We start from the raw sequence: 21,090 nt of genomic DNA on the forward strand, positions 1-21,090 counted from the left end.
AGCAGAAAGAGAATATAGAAATATATAGAGAATATAGAAATCAAAATAGAAGAGAACAGAAAAGAAAGAAGAGGAGGAGAGAGACACAGAAAAGAGAAAAGAAAAAAGATCAGAAGAGATGAGGGGAGAGACAAAGAATGCGAAGAGAAAAGGAGAAAGAAAATTTAAAAGATCAGCACAATAGAAGAACGGAAGAGGGGAGAAACACGAGAGGCACAGAAGAGAGAAGTGAGAGACACAGTAGTAGAAAAAAAGAGTAGAGAAAAAAGTAGAGAAAAGAGACAAGAGAAAACAAAGGGAGAGTAAAGAAAAGATCAGAAGAGGGGAGAGGAGAGACACACAGAAAAGAGAAAAGAGAACAGAAGAAAATTTCTGAGAAAAGGAGAAAGAGAACTAAGAAAAAGATCAGAAGAATAAAAACGGAAAAGAGGAGGGAAGAAGAGTAGAAAACAACAGAAGAGAAAAGGAGAAGAAGAATAGAAAAGTTTAGAAACTAGAGAAGAGACACAGAAGGAGAGAAGAGAGATGAACAGAAAGTAAAGAAAAGGAGAGAGAAAAGATCAGAGGAGAGGAGGAAAGAGACACAAGAAGAGTAGAAAAGAAGACAACAGAAAAGAAGAGGGTAGGAGAGTAACATAAAGAGAAAAGACGGAGTAGGAGAGAAACAAAGAGAGAAAAGACAAAGAAAGAAGAGAGGAGCAATAAACAAAGAAAAAAAGAAAAGAGAAAAGGAGAGGGAAAAAAAGAAAAAAGATCAAAAGTGGGAAAGGGAGAGACACAGAGAAAAGAGAAATGAAGAAAAGGAAAAAGAAAAAAGATCAGAAGAATAGAACAGAAAAGAGAAAAGAAAAGATCAGAAGAGGGAAGGGGAGAAACACAGAAAGAGAGAAGAGAATTGAAGAAAAGAAAGAGAAACGATCAGAAGAAAAAAAGAAAACAGAAGAGGGGAGAGACACAAAGAGAACAGAAAATGAGAAAAGCAAAAATGAGCAGAAGAATAGAACAGAACAAGAAAAACAGGAGAGGAAGAGGAGAGAAAAGGAAAGGACAAAAGAGGTGAGGGGAGAGCACACACAGAGAGAAAAAAACAGAAGAAAAGATCAGCAAAATACAACAGAACAGAAGAATAGAACAAAAAAGAAGAAGAGAAGGATAAAAGATTTCTAGAGGAATGAAGAGACAGAAAAAGAGAAGAGAAAGATCAAAGGAGAGGGAGAGACACAAAAAGAAGAGAACAGAAGAAACATGAAGAAAAGAAAAAAGAAAAAATATCAGAAGAATAGTATAGAAAAGATCCAAAGAAGAGAACAAAAAAGAGGAGGGGAAAAACACAGAAAAAAGATTAGAGAACAGAACAGAAGAAATGAGAAGAGAAGGGAGAAAAAAAATCTGAAAAATAAAACAAGTTTCTAAGAGAAGACAACAGAAAAGAAGAAAAGAGAAAGTAAAAGAGACGAGAAAAGGAGAGAAAAGAAAAGGAGAAAGAGAAAAGATCAGAATAGAGTAAGGGAGAGACACAAAAAGAGAACCTGAGAAGAATATAACAAAACAGAAAAGAAGAAAAGAGAAAAGATCAGAAGAATAAAAACGGAAAAGAGGAGGGAAGAAGAGTAGAAAACAACAGAAGAGAAAAGGAGAAGAAGAATAGAAAAGTTTAGAAACTAGAGAAGAGACACAGAAGGAGAGAAGAGAGATGAACAGAAAGTAAAGAAAAGGAGAGAGAAAAGATCAGAGGAGAGGAGGAAAGAGACACAAGAAGAGTAGAAAAGAAGACAACAGAAAAGTAGAGAAGAAAAAAGGAAGAAAAGAGAAGAGAACAGAGAGGAGAGAAAGGGAGAGACAAAGAGAAGAGAACTGAAGAGAACAGGAGAAAAAAGAAAAAAAGAACAGAAGAATAGAACAAAAAAGAAGAAGAGAAGGATAAAAGATTTCTAGAGGAATGAAGAGACAGAAAAAGAGAAGAGAAAGATCAAAGGAGAGGGAGAGACACAAAAAGAAGAGAACAGAAGAAACATGAAGAAAAGAAAAAAAGATCAAAAGAATAGAACAGAACAGAAAAGGAGAAAGAGAAAAGATCAGAAGCTGAGAGGAGAACAGAAGAGAGGGGTGGAAAGACACAAAAAAAGAACAGAAGAATAGAACAGAACAGAAAAGGAGAAAGAGAAAAGAAAAAGAAGAGAAGAGTACAGAAAAGAGGAGGGAGGAAACACAGGAAAAAGAGAAAAGATCAGAAGAAGAGAGGAGAGACACAGAAAAATGAGAAGAGAACAGAAGAAAAAAGAAAAGGAGAAAGAGAAAAGAAAAAAAGATCAGAAGAATAGAATAAAACAGAAAAGAGAAGGGAAAGAAAAGATCAGAAGAGGTAAGGGGAGAGACATTAAGGAGAATTGAAAACAGGAGAAAAGAATATAGAATAGAAAAGGAGGTAGAGAACTAAGAAAAAGATCAGAAGAATAGAACAGAAAAAAGTGAAGAAGAGATCAGAAGAGGGAAGAGGAGAGAAACAAAGAAAAGAGAAAAGAAAAAAAGAACAGAAGAATAGAACAAATGAAAAGACAACAGAAAAGAAAAAAAGATCAAAAGAATAGAACAGAACAGAACAGAACAGAAAAGGAGAAAGAAAAAGAAGAGAAGAGGAAAGGGGAGAAACACAGAAAAGAAGAGAAAATTGAAAAGAACAGAAGAGAAGAGTACAGAAAAGAGGAGGGAGGAAACACAGGAAAAAGAGAAAAGATCAGAATAGAGTAAGGGAGAGACACAAAAAGAGAACCTGAAAAGAAAATAGAAAAGAAAAAAAGATCAAAAGAATAGAACAGAACAGAAAAGGAGAAAGAGAAAAGATCAGAAGCTGAGAGGAGAACAGAAGAGAGGGGTGGAAAGACACAAAAAAAGAACAGAAGAAATAAGAAAAAAAAAAGATCAGAAGAATAGAAGAAGCAAAGATAACAGAAAAGAAAAAAGGAGAGAAAAGAAAAGGTCACAAGAGGGAAGGGGAGAGACACAAAGAGAAGAGAACTGAAGAGAACGAAAGAAAAGATCAGAAGAATAGAATAAAACAGAAAAGACGACAAGAGAAGAGAAAAGAAAGGGAGAGGAAAGAAAAGATCAGAAGAGAGAAGGGGAAAAACACAGAAAGAGAGGAGCGAATTGAAAAGAACAGAAAAAGAGAGGAGAAAAGGAGAAAGAAAAGAAAAAAAGATCAGAAAAATAGAACAGAAGAGAAAAGGAGAGAAGAGGGAAAAGGACATAAAAAGAGAACGGAAGAAAACAGAAGAAAAAAGAAAAGAGAAAAGGAGAAAGAGAAAAGATCAGAAGAAAAGAAAACAGAACAGGAGGGGAGAGACACAGAAAGAGAGAACAGAATAAACAAGAAGAAAACGAAAAAGAGAGAAAAGAAAAAAAGATCAGAAGAATAGAAAAGAAGAGAAGACAATAGAAAAGAAGAAAAAAGAGAAAAGAAAAGATCAGAAGAGGGGAGGATAGAGCCACACAGAGAGAACAAAAGAAAAAAGAAAAAAATCAGCAGAATAGACCAGAAAAGAATAGAAGAGAGGAGAAGAGAAAGAGAAAATATCAGGAGAGAACAGAACAGAACAGAAGAGCAGAGAGACACAAAGAGAAGATAAGAGAAAAGATCAGAAGAGGGAAGGGAGAGACACACAAAGAGAAGAGAACTGAAAAAAAGAGGAGAAAAGAGGAAAGAAAAAAGAAAAGAGGAGAACAGAATAGAAGAAATGAAAAAAGAGAAAAGGAGAAAGAGAAAAAAAGATCAGAAGAATAGAACAAATGAAAAGACAACAGAAAAGAAAAGGAGAAGAAAAGATCAGAAGAGGAAAGGGAAAAGCCACACAAAGAGAATATAGAACTGAAGAGAACAAAAGAAAAAAGAGACACAAAGAGAGAAGAGAACAGGAAGAAAGAGAAAATTAAAGCTCAAAAGAGAGGAGGGAAAGAGACAAAGAAAAATAGAAGAGGCAATATAAGAAAAGAAGAGAAGAGAGTAAAAGAGAGACATAGGGAAGAAAAAAGAAATGACAAGAAAAGTGCAGGAGAGGAGCAAGAGACAAGAGAAAAGGGAAGTAAAAAGAAAAGGAGAGAAGAAAAAGTCAAGAAAAGAGCAGAAGAGAGGAGCAAGTGACAGAACAGAAGAGTATAAAAAAAGAGGAGAGAAAAGAAGAGAGCAAGAGAGAGGAGGGGAGAAACACAGAAGAGAACAAAAGAAATGGAAAAAGAATAAAAGATCAGAAGAAGTGAACAGAAAAGAAAAGAGCAGAAGAGAGAACAGGAGAGATACAAAGAGAGAAGGGAAGAGAAGAGAAAAGACAAAAAAAGCAGTAAAAGAGTGTAGAAAAGAAGAGAGACAGAGAAAAGAAGGAAATAAAAAAGAAGAGAAAAGGAGAAGGGAAAAGACAAGAAAAGAGCAGAAAAGAGGAATGAGAGACAAAGAAAAAAGAGAAGAGAAGAGAGAAAAGGAAGAAAGCAGAAGACAGGAGGGGAAAGGCACAAAGAGATCAGAAGAAAGAAAAGAAAAAAATCAGAAGAAGAGAAAGGAGAGGAGAAAAAAGATCAGGAAAGAGACACAGAGAACTGAAGAGAACAGAAGGGAAAAAAATAGAACAGAAAAGGAGAGAAAAGATCAGAAGAGAGAAGGGGAGAAACAGAAAGAGAAGAGAAAAGGAGAAAGAAAATAAAAGATCAGAAGAGCATAAAACAGAAAATAGTAGAGAAAATTACAGAAGAGAATAGGAGAGATACAAAGAGAGAAAAGAAAAGAAGAAAAAGAAAAAAAGGAGAGAAGGGAAAAGACTTTAAGCAGGAGAGGAGCAGAAGAGAGGAGTGAGAAATACAGAAAAAGAAAAGGAGAGGAGAGAAAAAAGATCAGAAGGGAGAAGGAAAGAAAAAAGAAGACAAGAAAAGAGCAGAAGAGAGGAGGGGAGAAACAGAAAGAGAAGAGACAAGAAGAGAAAGGAAGGGAAGAGACAAGAAGAGAAGATTAAAGAAAAGAGGAGAGAGAAGGGAAAGAAAGGGAAGGGAGAGAGAGACAGAGACAAAGAGTCTAGAGAGATCAAGTGCCAAAAAGTGACAAGGGGTTCAGTAAAACTAGTACCATGACCTATTCACTCAAGGAGTTTCAAGAGATTTAAGGGAGCAAAAAATAGGTGAGTAAAAATCAGGGGGGATGGGTTGGAAACAGTGAGCTCCTTGGGGGTAGATGGTGAATGAAAACAAAGAATGCCCAACTATTCAAGTTTTTTTTTTTCTTCCAGGGAGAAAGATCTTTAGGTTAAAAAGCATAAGACAAAAAAAAATCCTTAACTGGCATGTAAAAACCTGGATGTGAGAAGATGAGAGAAACCTTAGCTGCTCTCAATGACTTCAAGTTACTAGGCCTTAGAAAACCTACATTGTGGGTTCAGAGATGTGAATGCTGAGCTATTTTCTGTGGGTTTTTTGGTTGTTGAAAAGTTTTGAGGCACCAGAGGTGCCATTCCCTAGGAATGGGGAAGAGAAAGTGCCCTCATTTCCTAAAACAATTCCTTCTGTCCCATGAGCTCAGCGCTTCTATACCTGGCAAAATTCTAGAAGGTATTACAAAGGGAAAATGACAATGTAGAAAAGGAAGAAAGCCAGCAAGGCTTCACTGAGACAAGATCAATTCCCTTCTTTTTTGGTTGGCATCATTTATTTAACTTGCAGATTAAGGAGATGCAGTGCATGCCATACATCTAGATTTCAGTGAGATGGAGAGATGTGGGCTATATGCGAGTGGCTTTGGAACCGGCTGAATGACCAGTGGTGAGAACCGCCTTCAAGTGTTGAAAGGACTCGTGGTGGGGAGAGTTTTGACTTGTCGTATTTGATCCTGGGTGATACAAGATCAAATGAGATGGCATTGCAGAAGGCTAGCTGAAATCTAACTAGATGCAAATAATACGTATCCTATGTTAACCCATGATTTACTTTTAAATCTTTTGGTGTTTTCTATCATAAGGGAGAAAAAACTAAAAACCCTCTAATCTTCTTATAAGCAGAGCTAAAAAGGCAAGAGTGGTTCAGTTCTGTGAACTTGTTTCAAATTAGTAGAACAAGTCCTGGCATGAAATTGGACCCTTATTCCCAGGCCTTCGGAAAATCCCCACTGTTAAATTGGCCAGACCCTCCAGTTTGGTGGAGATTTTATTTTTTCCTTATTAGAAAGGAGGATGCATCAGGAAAAAGAGGTAACATAAAACTCTGGATGCTGATAAGGTAAAAGAGAAAAAAAGCAATATTGTTACTTGAAGTTAGTTAACAAAAATCAATAATGAATAGGTGACTTATCAAGCATAGGCGGGGTGTGGGGTTGCTTAGGGATTACTTTGCCAAATGGGTAATGGGCATGGAAGAAGTAATTTTCATCTTTGCTGCATAAAGAATGGGCACTCAAGGAAACAAAAGCTCATAAGCTTTTGTTCTAAAGTCAGAAACTGGTTTTTTCTTCCTTTTCAAGTCTTTTTTAAGTTTTTTCTTCCTTTAAGGAAAGGGCAGTTACTTTTTGGAAAAAAAAGACAAGAATTATTCCAACAGAGTCTTGTGTTACATTAATCAGAGACAATTTCAAGGACCCATGATGAAAAATGGTCTCCACCTCCAGATAGAGAACTGAGGGACTAAGTATGGGCTGAAGTATAATTTTCTTAGTTTATTTTTCTTATTCTGCAATATAGCTGATCTGGAAATGTTTTACATTATTTGCCTTCTCAGGGGGTAGGGGAGTGGGAGAAAAGGAGAGAATTCAAAATATAATTTTAAAAAGAAAGTTAAATAACTAATAAATACTAAAAGGAAGGGGAAAAATCCAGTTGCCAGTTTAACATCAGACCACTTTCTACGTATTTTGTACCACTTTCTGTGTGTTTTGTACAAATCATAGGCTGTGATAAGTCCCATTAACTTGATTTACTTACGATTTTCCGGCTTGGATCCCAAGTCTTCCACTGAGTGCATACTGTGGATCTCAAAGCCTTTAGGATATTCCGACTTATCAATCATTTTATTGTCCACGTAGATGATATGCCGAACACAATTGATGTCTACAAGTGCGGTCTATGAAATGGAAAGAAACTAGCAATTACTTTAGGTACAAGTCAAAATTTTGTCTCAGACATTTACTAACCCAGTAACCCTCAACAGGTCTCTTAAACCTCTATGAACCTCAGTTTCCCCATCTGTAAAACAGGAATAAAAATGAGAAAGCATATAAAGGATTAAAATCTAACTTAATGTCTATGAACCTCAGTTTTCCCATTTGGAAAATGGGGATGACAAAATGATAAGGCATGTAAGGTGCTTGCACATTATTAAAAAACCCGTTAGTCGTTACTTTTATGATCCTGCACAAGTTATTCACTTTGAGCCTCCATGTTCTTACCTGTTGAATGAGGTGGTTAGACCAGACGCTCTCCTTCCTAGCTCTAAATCTGTATTTGATCGTATGAATTAGACATTAAAAATTAAACACTATATAACATTAGATAATTCTTATACTATGATTTTGATGGTGTGGCTGCTTTCCTTCGATACCACAAATCACAGCCCCTATGACTTACAACTGATGATCTTCAAGAATTGCTGGCAATAAAAACTTCAGTGTGTGGCCACCCTGGTGATGTCTCTAGCCAGGCTAGTCCAGAGTGGACCCCAACATTAAAGCCTTTCCTACAGGCATTTGGGGTCGCTGGCATAGCCTTTTGAGAATACAGGATTGATCAGAAGGCTTCTGTGGAGGCAAATATTATTACCCAGAATAAACACTGGGAAAGAATAAGGAGATTTCCCACTTACCTTAAGTTTACTTTCTAGAAGTTCAACACTAGTAATCAGATAGGATGCTTCAGATTCATTCAATCCATGTATTACAGCCTCTTTGCCAAGAGTTGCATATAGAGTTACAACTGATGGATAAACGCAGGGGGGAAATAAACAACAATCAGAATACTGTGAAAAGACTTTAATCAACAAACAGCTTTTGAAAAGTAGCAGTCATGTGGAGGCTTTAAAAGGAAGAACTGGGATTCAAAAGGTTGAAAGGCAGTGCTAGTAAAGGCTTGGAATGAGGCAAGGAATTGCAAAAATGCAGGATACCATTAAGCTTTTTAAGGTCACCCGGGAGGAGTCAAGAATGACCAGACTGATGTGTATTCTAGCAGCAGGAGGAGGACAAAATGGGATTGGGGAAGGAAATCAACTTGTGCTAAGGACTGGCAGTGGGGAGGCCAGGAGAGGTCTTCTGAAAGAGACACCAATTGAGTTTTGAGGCAAGCCAGGGATTCTAAAAGGTAGAGTCAAGTCAAAAAGGAGTCCATTTTCTGCCCAGAGGAGGATCTGTGTAAAGGCTGAAGATGGAAGGAAAGACTGTACTAACTTAGTGGGGTTATCTTGCTCAGGAGTCAACTCCATGGCAGGTTTAGAAATACCTAACAGTTTAGGGATCATGATTTCTCTGTAATATAAACTAGTGATCACTAGAGAATCATTTTATTTCTTATATGCATCGCAGAAAGATATTTAGGCATCATAACATTTTTTTCAAACTTCCTACCAAATACATGACGAACAGTTGAATGAATTGAAGTCTTCTGAAAGATTCAAATGAAATCCAGAATCAATTAGTGCTTCCTTTATGCCAGGCACTGTAGAAAATTATCCAGAGTACTTAACAAAATGAAACAACTGTTCTAATTACAACTTGGTAAAAGGAATTCAGGTAAAGGTTCTAAGCCAATTGAGGACAGACTTTAGTCTTAAGGGATTTCTAGGAAATTCATGGATTCTTTAACCAACAATTTAATGCTGTTAAACTGGTGTGATTTTAATAGAATTAATAATTTTCAAAAAGAGGCCAAAACACTCACGAGGGAAGTTATACTTAAAGCAGGTCTGTGCTGCAATCATCCATTCTGCCCTGGTCTCGCAGAAGATGGCAATTGTGCTCTTTGGTTTCAGGCCTAATGTGGTAAGTCCGTTGCCAAAATTATTCACTCTCTGGTTCACTTCGACATAGTTCATCCATTTATAGTTTCCTAGGATTAACTGTTGAAGCAAAAATTAAGGGCAAAAAACATATAGAGTTGTATTATCCATGTGAAATATTTCCTAATGAAGTATTTTACTAATTTTTCTTTCCTACTATACTGCATTGATAATAATACCACGAATTGCATACACACACATAGCATCCTTGTACATCCCTTAACTAGGGAGAGCAGGCAAGTAGTAGAAGTAGCAATGTTATTGGGAAAGTGATTGCATCTCATTCACACTGTTGGCACACTCATTCAGGCAAGCAAAATAAAAACAATTCAAAGTGAGAAATATTTTTTAAAAAATCACTCTCCAGTTAAAATATAAACACTACTACCATTTCTAAAAAGGGAGGAGGAACAAAGTTCTGTAACAAAATAGCAGCAAGCTTAAAGGTAAGGAAATGCATCTTTTATAAACACAAAATAGGAATTTACCTTTTTAAAGACTTTTCCATTTGGTTGCATTTCATTTTCTTCACTTAACAGCTCCCTGGTCCCAAGGCAGTCCTTTTTCCCAAATTTAGTCACAGCATGATCGAACAGTTTGTCCAGGGTGTCTGCTCCAGGGATGTCAATCACGGCAAGTGAGGCGAAGTGGGTGACAGCTCGATATGGACTCCCAGGCTTGTTTGAGGTGGGTTTAGCTTTTATTCGTTTTGCCATAGTGTTTTTCTTCTTGGCATTGGTAAAAAAATACCACGGAATAAATATAAGGGCACTATATATGTATATTAGCAAGTGGATAGGGAATAAAATTATTGTAAGCACATTTAGCTTAAGTTTCATTGTGAAAAGACTTAAAAATGGTGTTTGTCTTTTGTTATTCTTTGGGTGTTCTCTGAAGAAGGCAATAATGGAAGCAGCAAATAGGAACAGCAGGATAGCCAAGGTAGTTCAATTTTAAAGTTATAGATAAAAGTTAGTAATCTTTGGAAGCCGACAATAAAATACACCTGTAGGTGAAGATGAGGACCAAGGCAGAGAGCAGGGAAAACAAAAATAAAAGAAAGTTAACAAGGTAACAGCACCATGAATTTCACTGCTTTAGTCCTTAACCACCCTTATCTAATTATGAAACAACACAAAAAGCTGAAATAACTGGTATGAAAAAAAGCATTCCAGATTTGTTCATTAGTGTAAAAAAAAAAAAAACTTTACCTTGACTAATTTCAATATTTACCTTTAATTTTTTTCTAGGACACTCCAATTTTCTAATTGTTTCATTTTTCAAGACATAATAATCCTAATCATAGGTTGACATGAGTAAACATGGTTAAATATGGCCAAAGATCAATGATTTGACTCTTAAAAATAATTGTACTACTACTGGAACTCTTAAAACAGTATGCAAGCAGAAAATTTCTATTTAAGGACTAGTGATACTTCTATGCACTGTTCTTTAAAGCAATTTTTTCCCCTTATTTGTGACCAATTGACAGCTACCAGAATCGCTCAGAAATAGAATTCAGTCCTCTGGAACTGACTACTCACTAACTTTTGCCCGAGAGAACAATATAAATCACAAGTAACTTCTGAAGAACTGTCCTGGGGTAGAGAGTGAATATGGAAGTTGTATAAGCCACGATCTGAACCCTCATGATGCTTCCTCACAACAACCTAGTCAGGGAGGGAAGTCTGAAACACATGAAACAGACAAAAAAAATCACACAAGTGTTAAATGGTGCGGCACTCCAAAGGGAACAGGGAGGGGAAGCTTCAAGGAAGGTGAGTTTTGAAGAAAAGGTCAGGATTTTGGATAAGGATTGAAGTGGAGGAAAAGACCCCAAGTGAGAGATCTAGTCTGAACAAAAGGGCAAGAACTGGGAGTTGAGGAAGGGGAGAGAAGGGGGACTGATTTGACCCACACTGAGGCTACATATTGGGGAACATCGAGAAGCAAGACTGGAGATGTTGTGTAGGGCCTCAAGGCAGGAAGATACTTAGATGACATATAGCACAGAAACCACTAAAGCTTAGCAAAGAAAGCAATGTCAAAATAAGGTGATACTGCTAAAATAAGCCTCTTAAGCCAAGAAAGGAAAACAAATTTCTACTGTGGCTTTAAGAGCATTTAAAGCTATCAACAATTACTGAAAAAGACCTAAGAGCCCAGAATATCAAAGCCCATACTAGTGTGACCTCTGTTGGCATTCTATTGCCTCAATTCAACTTTATTTCTCACTACTTTCCTCCATGAATCTCAAGTTTTGGTCAAGCCAACCTCCTTAACTAGTCTTCACAAATAAAGGCTAAACTTTCTATCTCATGGTCCCTACCCTCGCCCCTCAACCAGAAATGTCCCACCAGAGCTTTTCCATCTAAAATCTTGACTTCAGGGCAATTGGGGGAGGGAAGGAGAGAAAGACTAGGAGGGAAGTTCAAATCCAGCCTCAGAAACTTCCTAGGTGTGTGAACTATCTGCTTCAATTCCCCCAACTGTAAAGTAGAACAGGCACCTACCTGCCAGAGTTGTGAGGATCAAAGGAGATAAGGTACTTGGCATAGTGCCAGGGAACATTAGAGTTGCTATCTGAATGCCCCTTCCCTTAACTTCCCTCCACCACCCCCCCTTCAAAGACCTACCTCTTCGAGCAACATCCCCAACACTCTGGCCCTTCCTGGGGGATTCCCACTGTTTTTATGCTCTCCTGAACATTCTAGAAGTTGACTATGCCATCATCACTGAATGTTTTCTGGGCGCCTGGCTACTTGTTGTCATGGTGCTGGGAACACAAAAGGCTCTGGGCCTCTGAAAGTTTTCAAACCACTTGACTGGGCCTATAGACTATCATGGATAGCAAAAACCCATTTGAGTCTAGAAACTAAGCACATTTTAAGTTCAATGAAAACTGGTATCAATGACTTTTATGTTTTAGTGCCAAAAACCTGAGAGGTCCCTTTCTGAATACACATAAAACATGACAACAACCCAAATCAAAGAAAACATGATAACAACCCAAATCACACAAAACATGACAACAACCCAAACCACACAACCCTACTTGAGTATTTTAAATTACAAAGTTGTTCCCCTTCTACAAAGAAGCAGATGAATACAGAAAGTATGAGATTTGTAGGAATTGACTGCCTACTACCTTAACCCCTCCAAGTTTTTTTTCTCAATCAATCTGTTGAGAGATTATAAAACACGACAACAACCTAAACCACACAACCCTACTTGAGTATCTTAAATGACAAAGTTGTCTCCCTTCTACAAAGAAGCAGACCCAAAGAGGGAAAGCTAGAAGTAGTCAAGCAGTGTGGGGCCCTCAACTTAGGTGCTGGAAGACACTCTGGATTAACACCTGCTGTGTGGGAGGAGCAGGAAAAGACACAGTAAGAGGCAGGGAGGGAAAAAGGCTATGGGGAATGCATTATAACATAGGGCACAGCAGAGACTGCCTACTATATATTTTTGGAACTCAAAATTTTATTAAAAATGAATGTTAAAACTGTCTTTACATATAATTGGAAAAAATAAAATATTATTGAAAATTCTATTAAAAATTATTGCTCAAAGTAATTCTCCCCCCTTCCTCACATGAATGGGGGGACTAGTTAGGCAAACTGTAACATGTTAGACAATCTTATTGTGCTCTAAGGATAGATAAGATGGGGAATACAGAAAAGTATGAGATTTGTAGGAACTGACTGCCTACTACCTTAACCCCTTCAAGTTTTTTTTCTTCCAATCAATCTATCGGGAGATTATAAAACATGACAACAACCCAAACCACACAACTGAACTTGAATATTTTAAATGACAAAGTTGTCCCCCTTCTACAAAAAAGCAGATCCAAAGAGGGAAGGCTAAAAGTAGTTAAGCAGTGTGGGGCCCTCAACTGAGGTGCTAGAAGATACTCTGGATTAATCCCTGCTGTGTAGGAAGAGCAGGAGACAGTAAGAGGCAGGGAGAGAAAAAGGCTATGGGGCACTTGTTATAAGATAGGACACAGCAAGGGTTCAAGGTTTTTTTCCCAGTCAATCTATCAGGAAATTTTGTCCATGGCAATACATCTCTGATATGGGGAAAGAGGAGGAAAAAACAGGGTTTGCTTTACAAAAATCTATCCCCTAATGTGAAGAGTATCTTACAGATGAAATTTTCCCAATCTAGTCAGAATTCAAAAAATCCTATTGATAGACTGAAGGAAATAAAATAAAAGCTATACTGGACATGAATATCAAATCAGGAATTAGGCGATCTACTTTCTAATTCTAATTCCTCTAATAACATATCTAAGAATTAGGGATGAGGAGAACATTACATACACCAATCTAATTCATAGGGTTGCTGAAAAGAAAATGGTGTGTGTGTATGTGTTCAAATGAACTGAAAATGTAAATAATCAGTCTGAAGACATGGTCCCATTGTGCTTTAAAACCCTATGCATTGGGAGAATAGCTATCTAACTTTAAATACTGTAAAAATCTTTTCTTCAATCAAGCCATTATCCAATTGATATGAACAGACAATTCTCAGACGGAAGAAATTAAAATTATTTCTAGCCATATGAAAATATGCTCCAAATCATTATTAATCAGAGAAATGCAAATTAAGACAACTCTGAGATACCACTACACACCTGTCAGATTGGCTAGAAGGACAGGGAAAGATAATGCTGAATGTTGGAAGGGATGCGGGAAAACTGGGACACTGATGCATTGTTGGTGGAGTTGTGAACGAATCCAACCATTCTGGAGAGCAATCTGGAATTATGCCCAAAAAGTTATCAAACGGTGCATACCCTTTGATCCAGCAGTGTCTCTACTGGGCTTATACCTCAAAGAGATATTAAAGAAGGGAAAGGGACCCACATGTGCCAAAATGTGTGTGGTAGCCCTGTTTGTAGTGGCTAGAAGCTGGAAAATGAATGGATGCCCATCAACTGGAGAATGGTTGAGTAAATTGTGGTATATGAACGTTATGGAATATTATTGTTCTATAAGGAATGACCAGCAGGATGAATACAGAGAGGACTGGCGAGACTTACATGAACTGATGCTGAGTGAAATGAGCAGAACCAGGAGATCATTATATACCTCAACAACGATACTGTTTGAGGATGTATTCTGATGGAAGTGGATCTCTTCGATAAAGAGAGCTTTAATTGATCAAAGATGGACAGAAGCAGCTACACCCAAAGAAAGAACACTGGGAAATGAATATAAACTGCTTGCATTTCTGTTTTTCTTCTCAGGTTATTTCTACTTTCTGAATCCAATTCTCCCTGTGCAACAAGAGAACTGTTCGGTTCTGCACACATATATTGTATCTAGGATATACTGTAACCTATCTAACATATAAAGGACTGCTTGCCATCTGGGGGAGGTGGTAGAGGGAGGGGAGGGGAAAAGTTGGAACAGAAGTGAGTGCAAGGGATAATGCTGTAAAAAATTACCCTGGCATGGGTTCTGTCAATAAAAAGTTTTTAAAAAAAATCTTTTCTTCATGCCAAAGTTACACAGATTCCATTTAACAAGTCTGCTTATGCAAGTGAACACATTGCATTGCTACATAAAGCTGAAAAATCTTTCTGTGGTGCAAGAAAAGGATTACACAAATCATATACAATATTAGACGTAATCCCTTTCTTCACCTTAGAATTGAAACAATTCCCCTTTATCAGAACAAGGGGTCTTGATGGTGATACAGTGTCTATTACACTTAAGGGCAGCCATGTCCATGTCTGTATATGGGACAATCAGGCTACTAACTAGTCATCTAGTCAGTCATTTTGTGCTCCTCTGTAATGTAGCAGAAAGCCTGTATGTGAATGTAGCCCTAATGAAACCCCAAGGAGTGAAGATTTTTGGCTGAAGCTACTCTGGCAACAATTTTGTCCTACATACCACAGTATTGATCTCAGAACAAACCTTGTCTTTTCCTATGAAAGAAATCCCCAAATATTTATATTTAATCCCCATTTTTTCCTGTCTTACGGCAAGTCTGATAGCTAATTCATTCCAGTTACTTCCAGTTTGTCTCTAACAGAGTTTATTAAGGTGCAAAGAAAACAAGCATTAGTACTTACTACACAAAGCTCTAGTTAACAGTCAACACAGAATGATCAAAGCTTGGATTTCAAACAGAAAATCATCTCCCCACAAGCATGCAACATACCACCAATTATAAATGAGTGAGAAATTGAAGACACTCAACTGGGTTAACAAAGACCTTGACTCCTCAAAGCCAAAAACAGATGTTATGCTATAAAACCTGGCACATGGCAGTGTTAGGTACAATCTAACTTTAATCCATTTGTCCTGAACATGACATTTAGCAAGCATTTAACTAATTTTAAAAGCAAGAGTTCAATACCAAAATGCTGTGTTTAAGAAAAACTGGTTTTCTATATCACATGATTTAATTGATAGTCACTAAATTTGAAATGAAACATTAAGAGATTCTAAGAGATGAAATGCACAATGATTCCCATTTATTTAAACTCTAAGTAGTTACTAAGTAGATGTTGCATCATCGAGAATTTTGTAAAGGGGTGGAGTGCTTAGTTTAAAAAAAAAAAAAAAAGCATGTTAAAAATTTTCAATGGACCCCAAAATATTCAAGAGAAAACTCAAGTGCTACCTTCAAGAAAAGGCTTGCACTTTATACATATATCTAAACATTTCCAAATGACCAGACTTCTCTTAGAAAATCAGATGTGACTATACCAAAGTAATGAAAACATTTACACTAACAGATCTATGGCCACTAAGGCAAGGGGCTACTAACTGCACTAATCATCTAGTCAGTCATTTTGTGCTTCTCTATTAGAGATGAGTCAGAAAGTATTAAACTCTAAGAAAAGATAAAACTACAATCTATATAAAAATACCTTAACCCACCCAACATTCTCTCCAATAAAGAGTATCATGTTTTTAAGTCAGAAAGAAAATACTTAGGAATACATGGATTCCCATAATGGGATTGGAATCAATTTACCAGCACTCCACTTGTGCCTAGCTAATTCAAATTTAAAACTTCCTACAGTTCAGATCTTTGGGCGCCTCTCCCACATGATTAATCTAGCCTGTTTGCTTCATCACCTTCAAAGATGTTAATTCCTGAAGTCGCCATCCTGCGAGTCTCTTTCCAGCCTTTCCCAGGAACGAAAGCACTTCAGCAGCCATGTTGAAGATGCTCTTTCATGCTCTAGCATGAGTCCTTTCCCAGAATGCTTTATGAATGTCCCCAGGATGCATCAGATAATGTTGTGTGTGTGTGTGTGTGTGTGTGTGTGTGTATGTGTGTGTATGTTTTCTAGGTCAGAGTGATATAATGAGGAATCTATCTCTCCAATGTTGAAATATTGTGGGATATGGATATGTTAAGTGATACTGCTGCCTACACATTCCACCTATATTGTGTACAAGTACATACAGGTATTCCTCCTTCTAGGCAAAGTCACTACACAGAATGTCAAACTTGTAAAATTTATGAAATAACACAGTTTCATTTTATATACTATGAAGCTTTGCTTCTGTGAAAATTTAAACATATTCATTCAGCAAGAATTTATTATATTATTCATTATATGTTTATTAGGTATGAAATGTGATGTACCATTCTAGGCACCAAGAGATACAAATATCTCCTAAGTGCTGGATCCAAAAGCCTTTTCATTGGTCACTCTGCCCGACATCCTTGTAGGTCACCTCCCACCTCTCTCTTTCCTCGGCTTCCAGGACAGGTCACTTTTGGAGCGCCTCTTATTGGTCTCTTCAGGCTCCTATGCCGGATAACCATCTGCTACCTGCCACAAATCTCCACAGATTTCTGCCCAGTAGATTTAATTAATACCTCTACATTGATGACTCCCAAATAGATCCATTCTACCCAAACCTTTCTCTTTTAGTCCATTCTAATAATGCAGTTAGACATTTCTACTAGAAGATCTCATTAATATCTCAAACTCAACATTCCAAAACAGAACTTATCTCTTGTTCTCCCAACAAATCTGCATATTTTGTTGAGTACCACCATCATTCAAATTCACAACCTCAGAATCATGCTCTATTTGTTATCTTCCTAAGATCTAAAACCAGAAAGGGCCTCGGAAGCCACTTAGCTCAATATCTTTATTTAAATGAGGAAACTGAATCCCTAGGAAGCTAAATGACTAGCCTCTGATCATACAGGGGGTAAATGACAGAGGTTCCTGAGGCTGGGTGCTTCCCACTATATTACCTGGCCTCCCTCATCCTTTACAACCAATCAGTAGCCCAGTTTTATCATGCTAAGATGTTAGGGGTCATGGCCCTAACTCCTGAGTGGAACAGGCCTTATGTGACCAGCATTGCCTGTCCACTTGAATGGCGAAGACTGTGAGAAATGAGGGCCAAGAGCCGGGGGTGGTGTGAGACTCCATTTATTATAAAGACTGCAAGTCCTTTTATCATCTTGGTGCTTGTTTCTAGTTACCTACTCCCCTCTTAGGTCTGGCACATCTCTCCTAGGAACTGACACGTGGCTCCTTAGGGTGGGACCCCCTTCTTCCCAGTGCCATCTTGTTCACCCTCACGAGGCTACCCTCAGATTACCTGAGCCATGCCCTGTGAGATGTCCAAGACTGGCGGGGGGTTGGCAAGTCCTCTTATACTAAGACATCTCATTTTAGTTACATTCAGCTCTCTGTGATCCTATTTGGAGTTTTCTTGGCAAAGATACTGGAGTGGTTTTCTATTTCCTTCTCTAATTCATTTTACAAACAAGAAAACTGAGGCAAACAGGCTGAAGTGACTTACTTGCCCAGGGTCAAATAGGAAGGAAGTGTTAAGAGGCCAGATTGGAACTCACAAAGTACTCTAGCCACCGAGCCATGTAGTTGCCCACCTTGCAGATAAGATGCAGTTCAATGGGCCCAGAACTACCACAACTGTTCCAACTATCACAAGATCAGATCCTCCCTTTACAGAGGAACAATACTTAATTCTCCTGGTAGAAGGAGGTTTCTCAAGTCCCTGAACCTCCTAGAAGGGAAACCATCCTACACCCAGATAGATTTTAGCTAGATAGTGGCAGAAATACAAACCCTGGGCATTCTCTGCTGGGGAGAGGGCATGGATCTGTGAATTCACTGATGTGGATTTTATTCCTGGAAAAGGAGCTCCTAGTCCCAATGCAGGTCAGCACTTTCTTTGGCATCTACAGCCCTCAGAGACTCATCTAGTACATCCTCAGGGTACATTACTGGCCTAGGGTTTCACAACCAGGCTGGAGCAGAGGCGGTACTTGAACTCGGGTCCTGCTAGCCCCAAGGCCAGCTCTCCATTGGCTTGGCATTGCTTCTCCCCATTTTCTGACAACTTGCAGATTCCCCTCACCTTCTAGACATGCTGGAAACTAGCTGCTGATCTTGATGAGCAGTAGTTACTTAGCTGGGGTCACTGCTATTAACATTGAGACCAAAGTTGAACTCCTGGAAGTTTTCTTGACTTCAGACCCTAGCTCTGTCTACAATGGTGCCACCTAGCTGTCCCTGGACTATTAAAATAGCCTAATTGTTTCTTTGTTTCCAATCTCTTATCTCTACATTTCAACCTCCTCATGGAGGCCAAAATAAGTCTTACCCTTCTCAGTAATCTTCAGTGGTTGCCTCTTGCTTCTATAATAAAACATAATAAGCCCTTCAGCAACCCACAGGACGTTCTTCACAATGTTTCCAACCTACCTATATACTATTCAAATAATGCCTCTATATAATCTACATTCCAACCTTAATGGGCCTGCCACTTGGTATTCTATCTCTCGTCTCCCTGCCTCAGTAAAAGACGTCCACGCACTCCTTCTTAACCCTTGCCTATTAGAAACCTTAACTTCCCGCCAAACTCAGCACAGGTACTACTTCTTATATAAAGCCTCTCTTGATCCTTCTCAGTCGTTTCATTGTGTTCTCTCCCCCTTCTCAAAATAGCTTGTTTAATCTATGTACATATTGCATCCTTTCGTACAATAAACTTCTTGAGAATAGGAATTCCTTTCTTTCTTTTTCACCCCTCCCTCTTTTCTTCCTTCTATCTCTTTTCCCTTCCTTCCCTCCCTCTCTTCTCTTCTCTCTCTCTCTGTGCCTCTCTGTCTCTGTTTCTGTCTCTTTCTCCATCTCTTTGTCTTTCTCTGTCTGTCTCTGCCTGTTTTTGTACATCCAGCACCTCTTACAAATCTGGTAAACTAAAAGATAGATGTCAATTGGTGACACCTATAGGGAATTTGAGATATTACACCCCAACTCTATTAAACCAATTTTAAAATTAAATGAGAAAAAGGAGGGGAACAAACTCTTGACATTTATGATGATGGAATCTGATAATGCGTAGGCAATGAAGAAATAAGCATGATTTGGAAGAGAAGGGAGATAGTTGATGGTAGAAAGGAGGTATAAGAATTGGGAAAAGGCCAAAAAGGAAAATGAACTGATGTAAGAACCTAAAGATACAGCCTCTCACACCACCCCCCTCCTGTTACTAAACTACAATTTCCAGCATGCAATGAGCATAGATCTTCATCTTGCCTTCCACTAAAAGTTTTCAATACTATTAGAGCAAATCAGATTTTATCATCAAAGAGCAGGAAAACTGGGGCCAATGAAATGAAATTTATAGGCAACTGTCTATATTTGCTCTGAGAGGAGATGTTTGATTTCTGGTTATTATATAAAAGGCAAGTTCTCTCCTAGTCATGTTTAAAAAAAAAAAAAAAAGATTTAAATGATTCCTTGCAAAATGCTTATTTTGGCTCATCTGGACTCCTACTGTCACCTACTCCCAGCTAGATGGCACTGTAGCATAGAGTGAAAAGTGAAAAGCCTGGATGAGGAGACAGTCCAAATCCAACCTTGGACACTTAGTAACTATGTAACCCTGGGCACTTAACCTCTGCCTCATTTCTTTATCTGTAAAATGAGGATAACAATAGTAAATATGTCCCGAGGTTGTTAGGAATCAAATGAGAAAATCATTTTAAGCATTTAGCACAATAAGAACAATATAAGTATCAGCTTTTATCAAAATCACTATTGATATCATTATAATTGTCGTCATGTGTTCGGTCCTAGAGAATTATGAGAAGCAATTCTGATGGTTTTACATGGTCATATAGTGGAAAAATACGTCTAGGAGCAAGAGCCATTTCTCTATTAATAAATGGTCAAAGTATATGAATAGGCAGTTCTCAAGGGAAGAAACCTAAACTATGTGTAGTATCATAAAAAATGTTCTGACTCACTAAGAGAAATGCAATAAATAGTTAATGTAATAATATAAATGTAAAAACAAAGTTGAGCTACCTTGCAGCTCTGCCTGTCACCTATCAGATTGACAATATTAACAAAATGAAAATAGCAGATGCTTGAGGGGCTATAGGAAAGCAAGACATATTGCAGTGGAGTTATGGATTAGTCCCGTCATTCTGGAAATTAATTTGGAATGATTCCCCGCCCCCCCCAAAATTACTAAGCTATGAATAGTCTCTGACCCAGCAAAACTAGTACGAGGCTTACATCTCAAAGAGATCAAAGAAAGAGGGGAAAGGACCCATGTGTGTAAAACTATTTATAGCAGCTCTTTTTGGAGTGGCAAAGAACTATAAAGGAGAATGGCTGAAAAAATTCTGATTTAAACACATACTAATGGATCATAATTGATGAAAGGGACAAAATCAGAAAACTTGGGAGGACTTATATGAACTAATGCAGAGAAAAGTAAGCAGAACTAGGAGAACAGTTTAAGTAACAATCACAACACTACAAAGATAAACAATTCTGACTGACATAATGACAAATCACAATAAGGAAGCATGTAACCCACCCCATACCAGAAAGGGGGTGGCTTTGGGATACAGAAGGAGGTATTTTTTTTTGGCCATGTGAAAGTTTATTTTGTTGGACTATGCATATGTTACAAGGTTTCATTTTATTCCCTGTTTTATTTTAAATGGAACAAAAAGTTTCTAGTTAAAAAAAAAAAAGATTTTAAAAAATACACAAAGGGGAAAAAATGAAAAAAAAAAAAAAAAACCCATGCCTTA

The 21,090-nt window shown here is 37.8% G+C and overlaps 1 protein-coding gene across 12 annotated transcripts in view; it reads right to left on the reverse strand.

Moving 5' to 3' along the window:
* The window catches only part of ACSL4 (acyl-CoA synthetase long chain family member 4), a 152,490-nt gene that overhangs the window by 30,877 nt on the left and 100,523 nt on the right, over positions 1–21,090 (reverse strand). For 4 of the 12 annotated variants that reach the window (XM_051968208.1, XM_051968206.1, XM_051968205.1 and 1 more), the window contains 4 exons: positions 9,501–10,018; positions 8,895–9,072; positions 7,825–7,934; positions 6,948–7,086 (listed from right to left, as the gene is read on the reverse strand). In XM_051968208.1, the coding sequence (XP_051824168.1) occupies positions 6,948–7,086; positions 7,825–7,934; positions 8,895–9,072; positions 9,501–9,851 (778 nt within the window). In that variant the 5' untranslated portion in view covers positions 9,852–10,018. Of the gene's footprint in view, positions 1–6,947; positions 7,087–7,824; positions 7,935–8,894; positions 9,073–9,500; positions 10,019–10,560; positions 11,125–21,090 lie in introns of those variants that run through there. The other 8 variants (XM_051968213.1, XM_051968215.1, XM_051968210.1 and 5 more) reach the window with 3 other exon arrangements.

Source organism: Antechinus flavipes, chromosome X (assembly GCF_016432865.1).
Source record: "Antechinus flavipes isolate AdamAnt ecotype Samford, QLD, Australia chromosome X, AdamAnt_v2, whole genome shotgun sequence".
In the NCBI taxonomy this organism is placed as follows: Eukaryota; Metazoa; Chordata; class Mammalia; order Dasyuromorphia; family Dasyuridae; genus Antechinus; species Antechinus flavipes.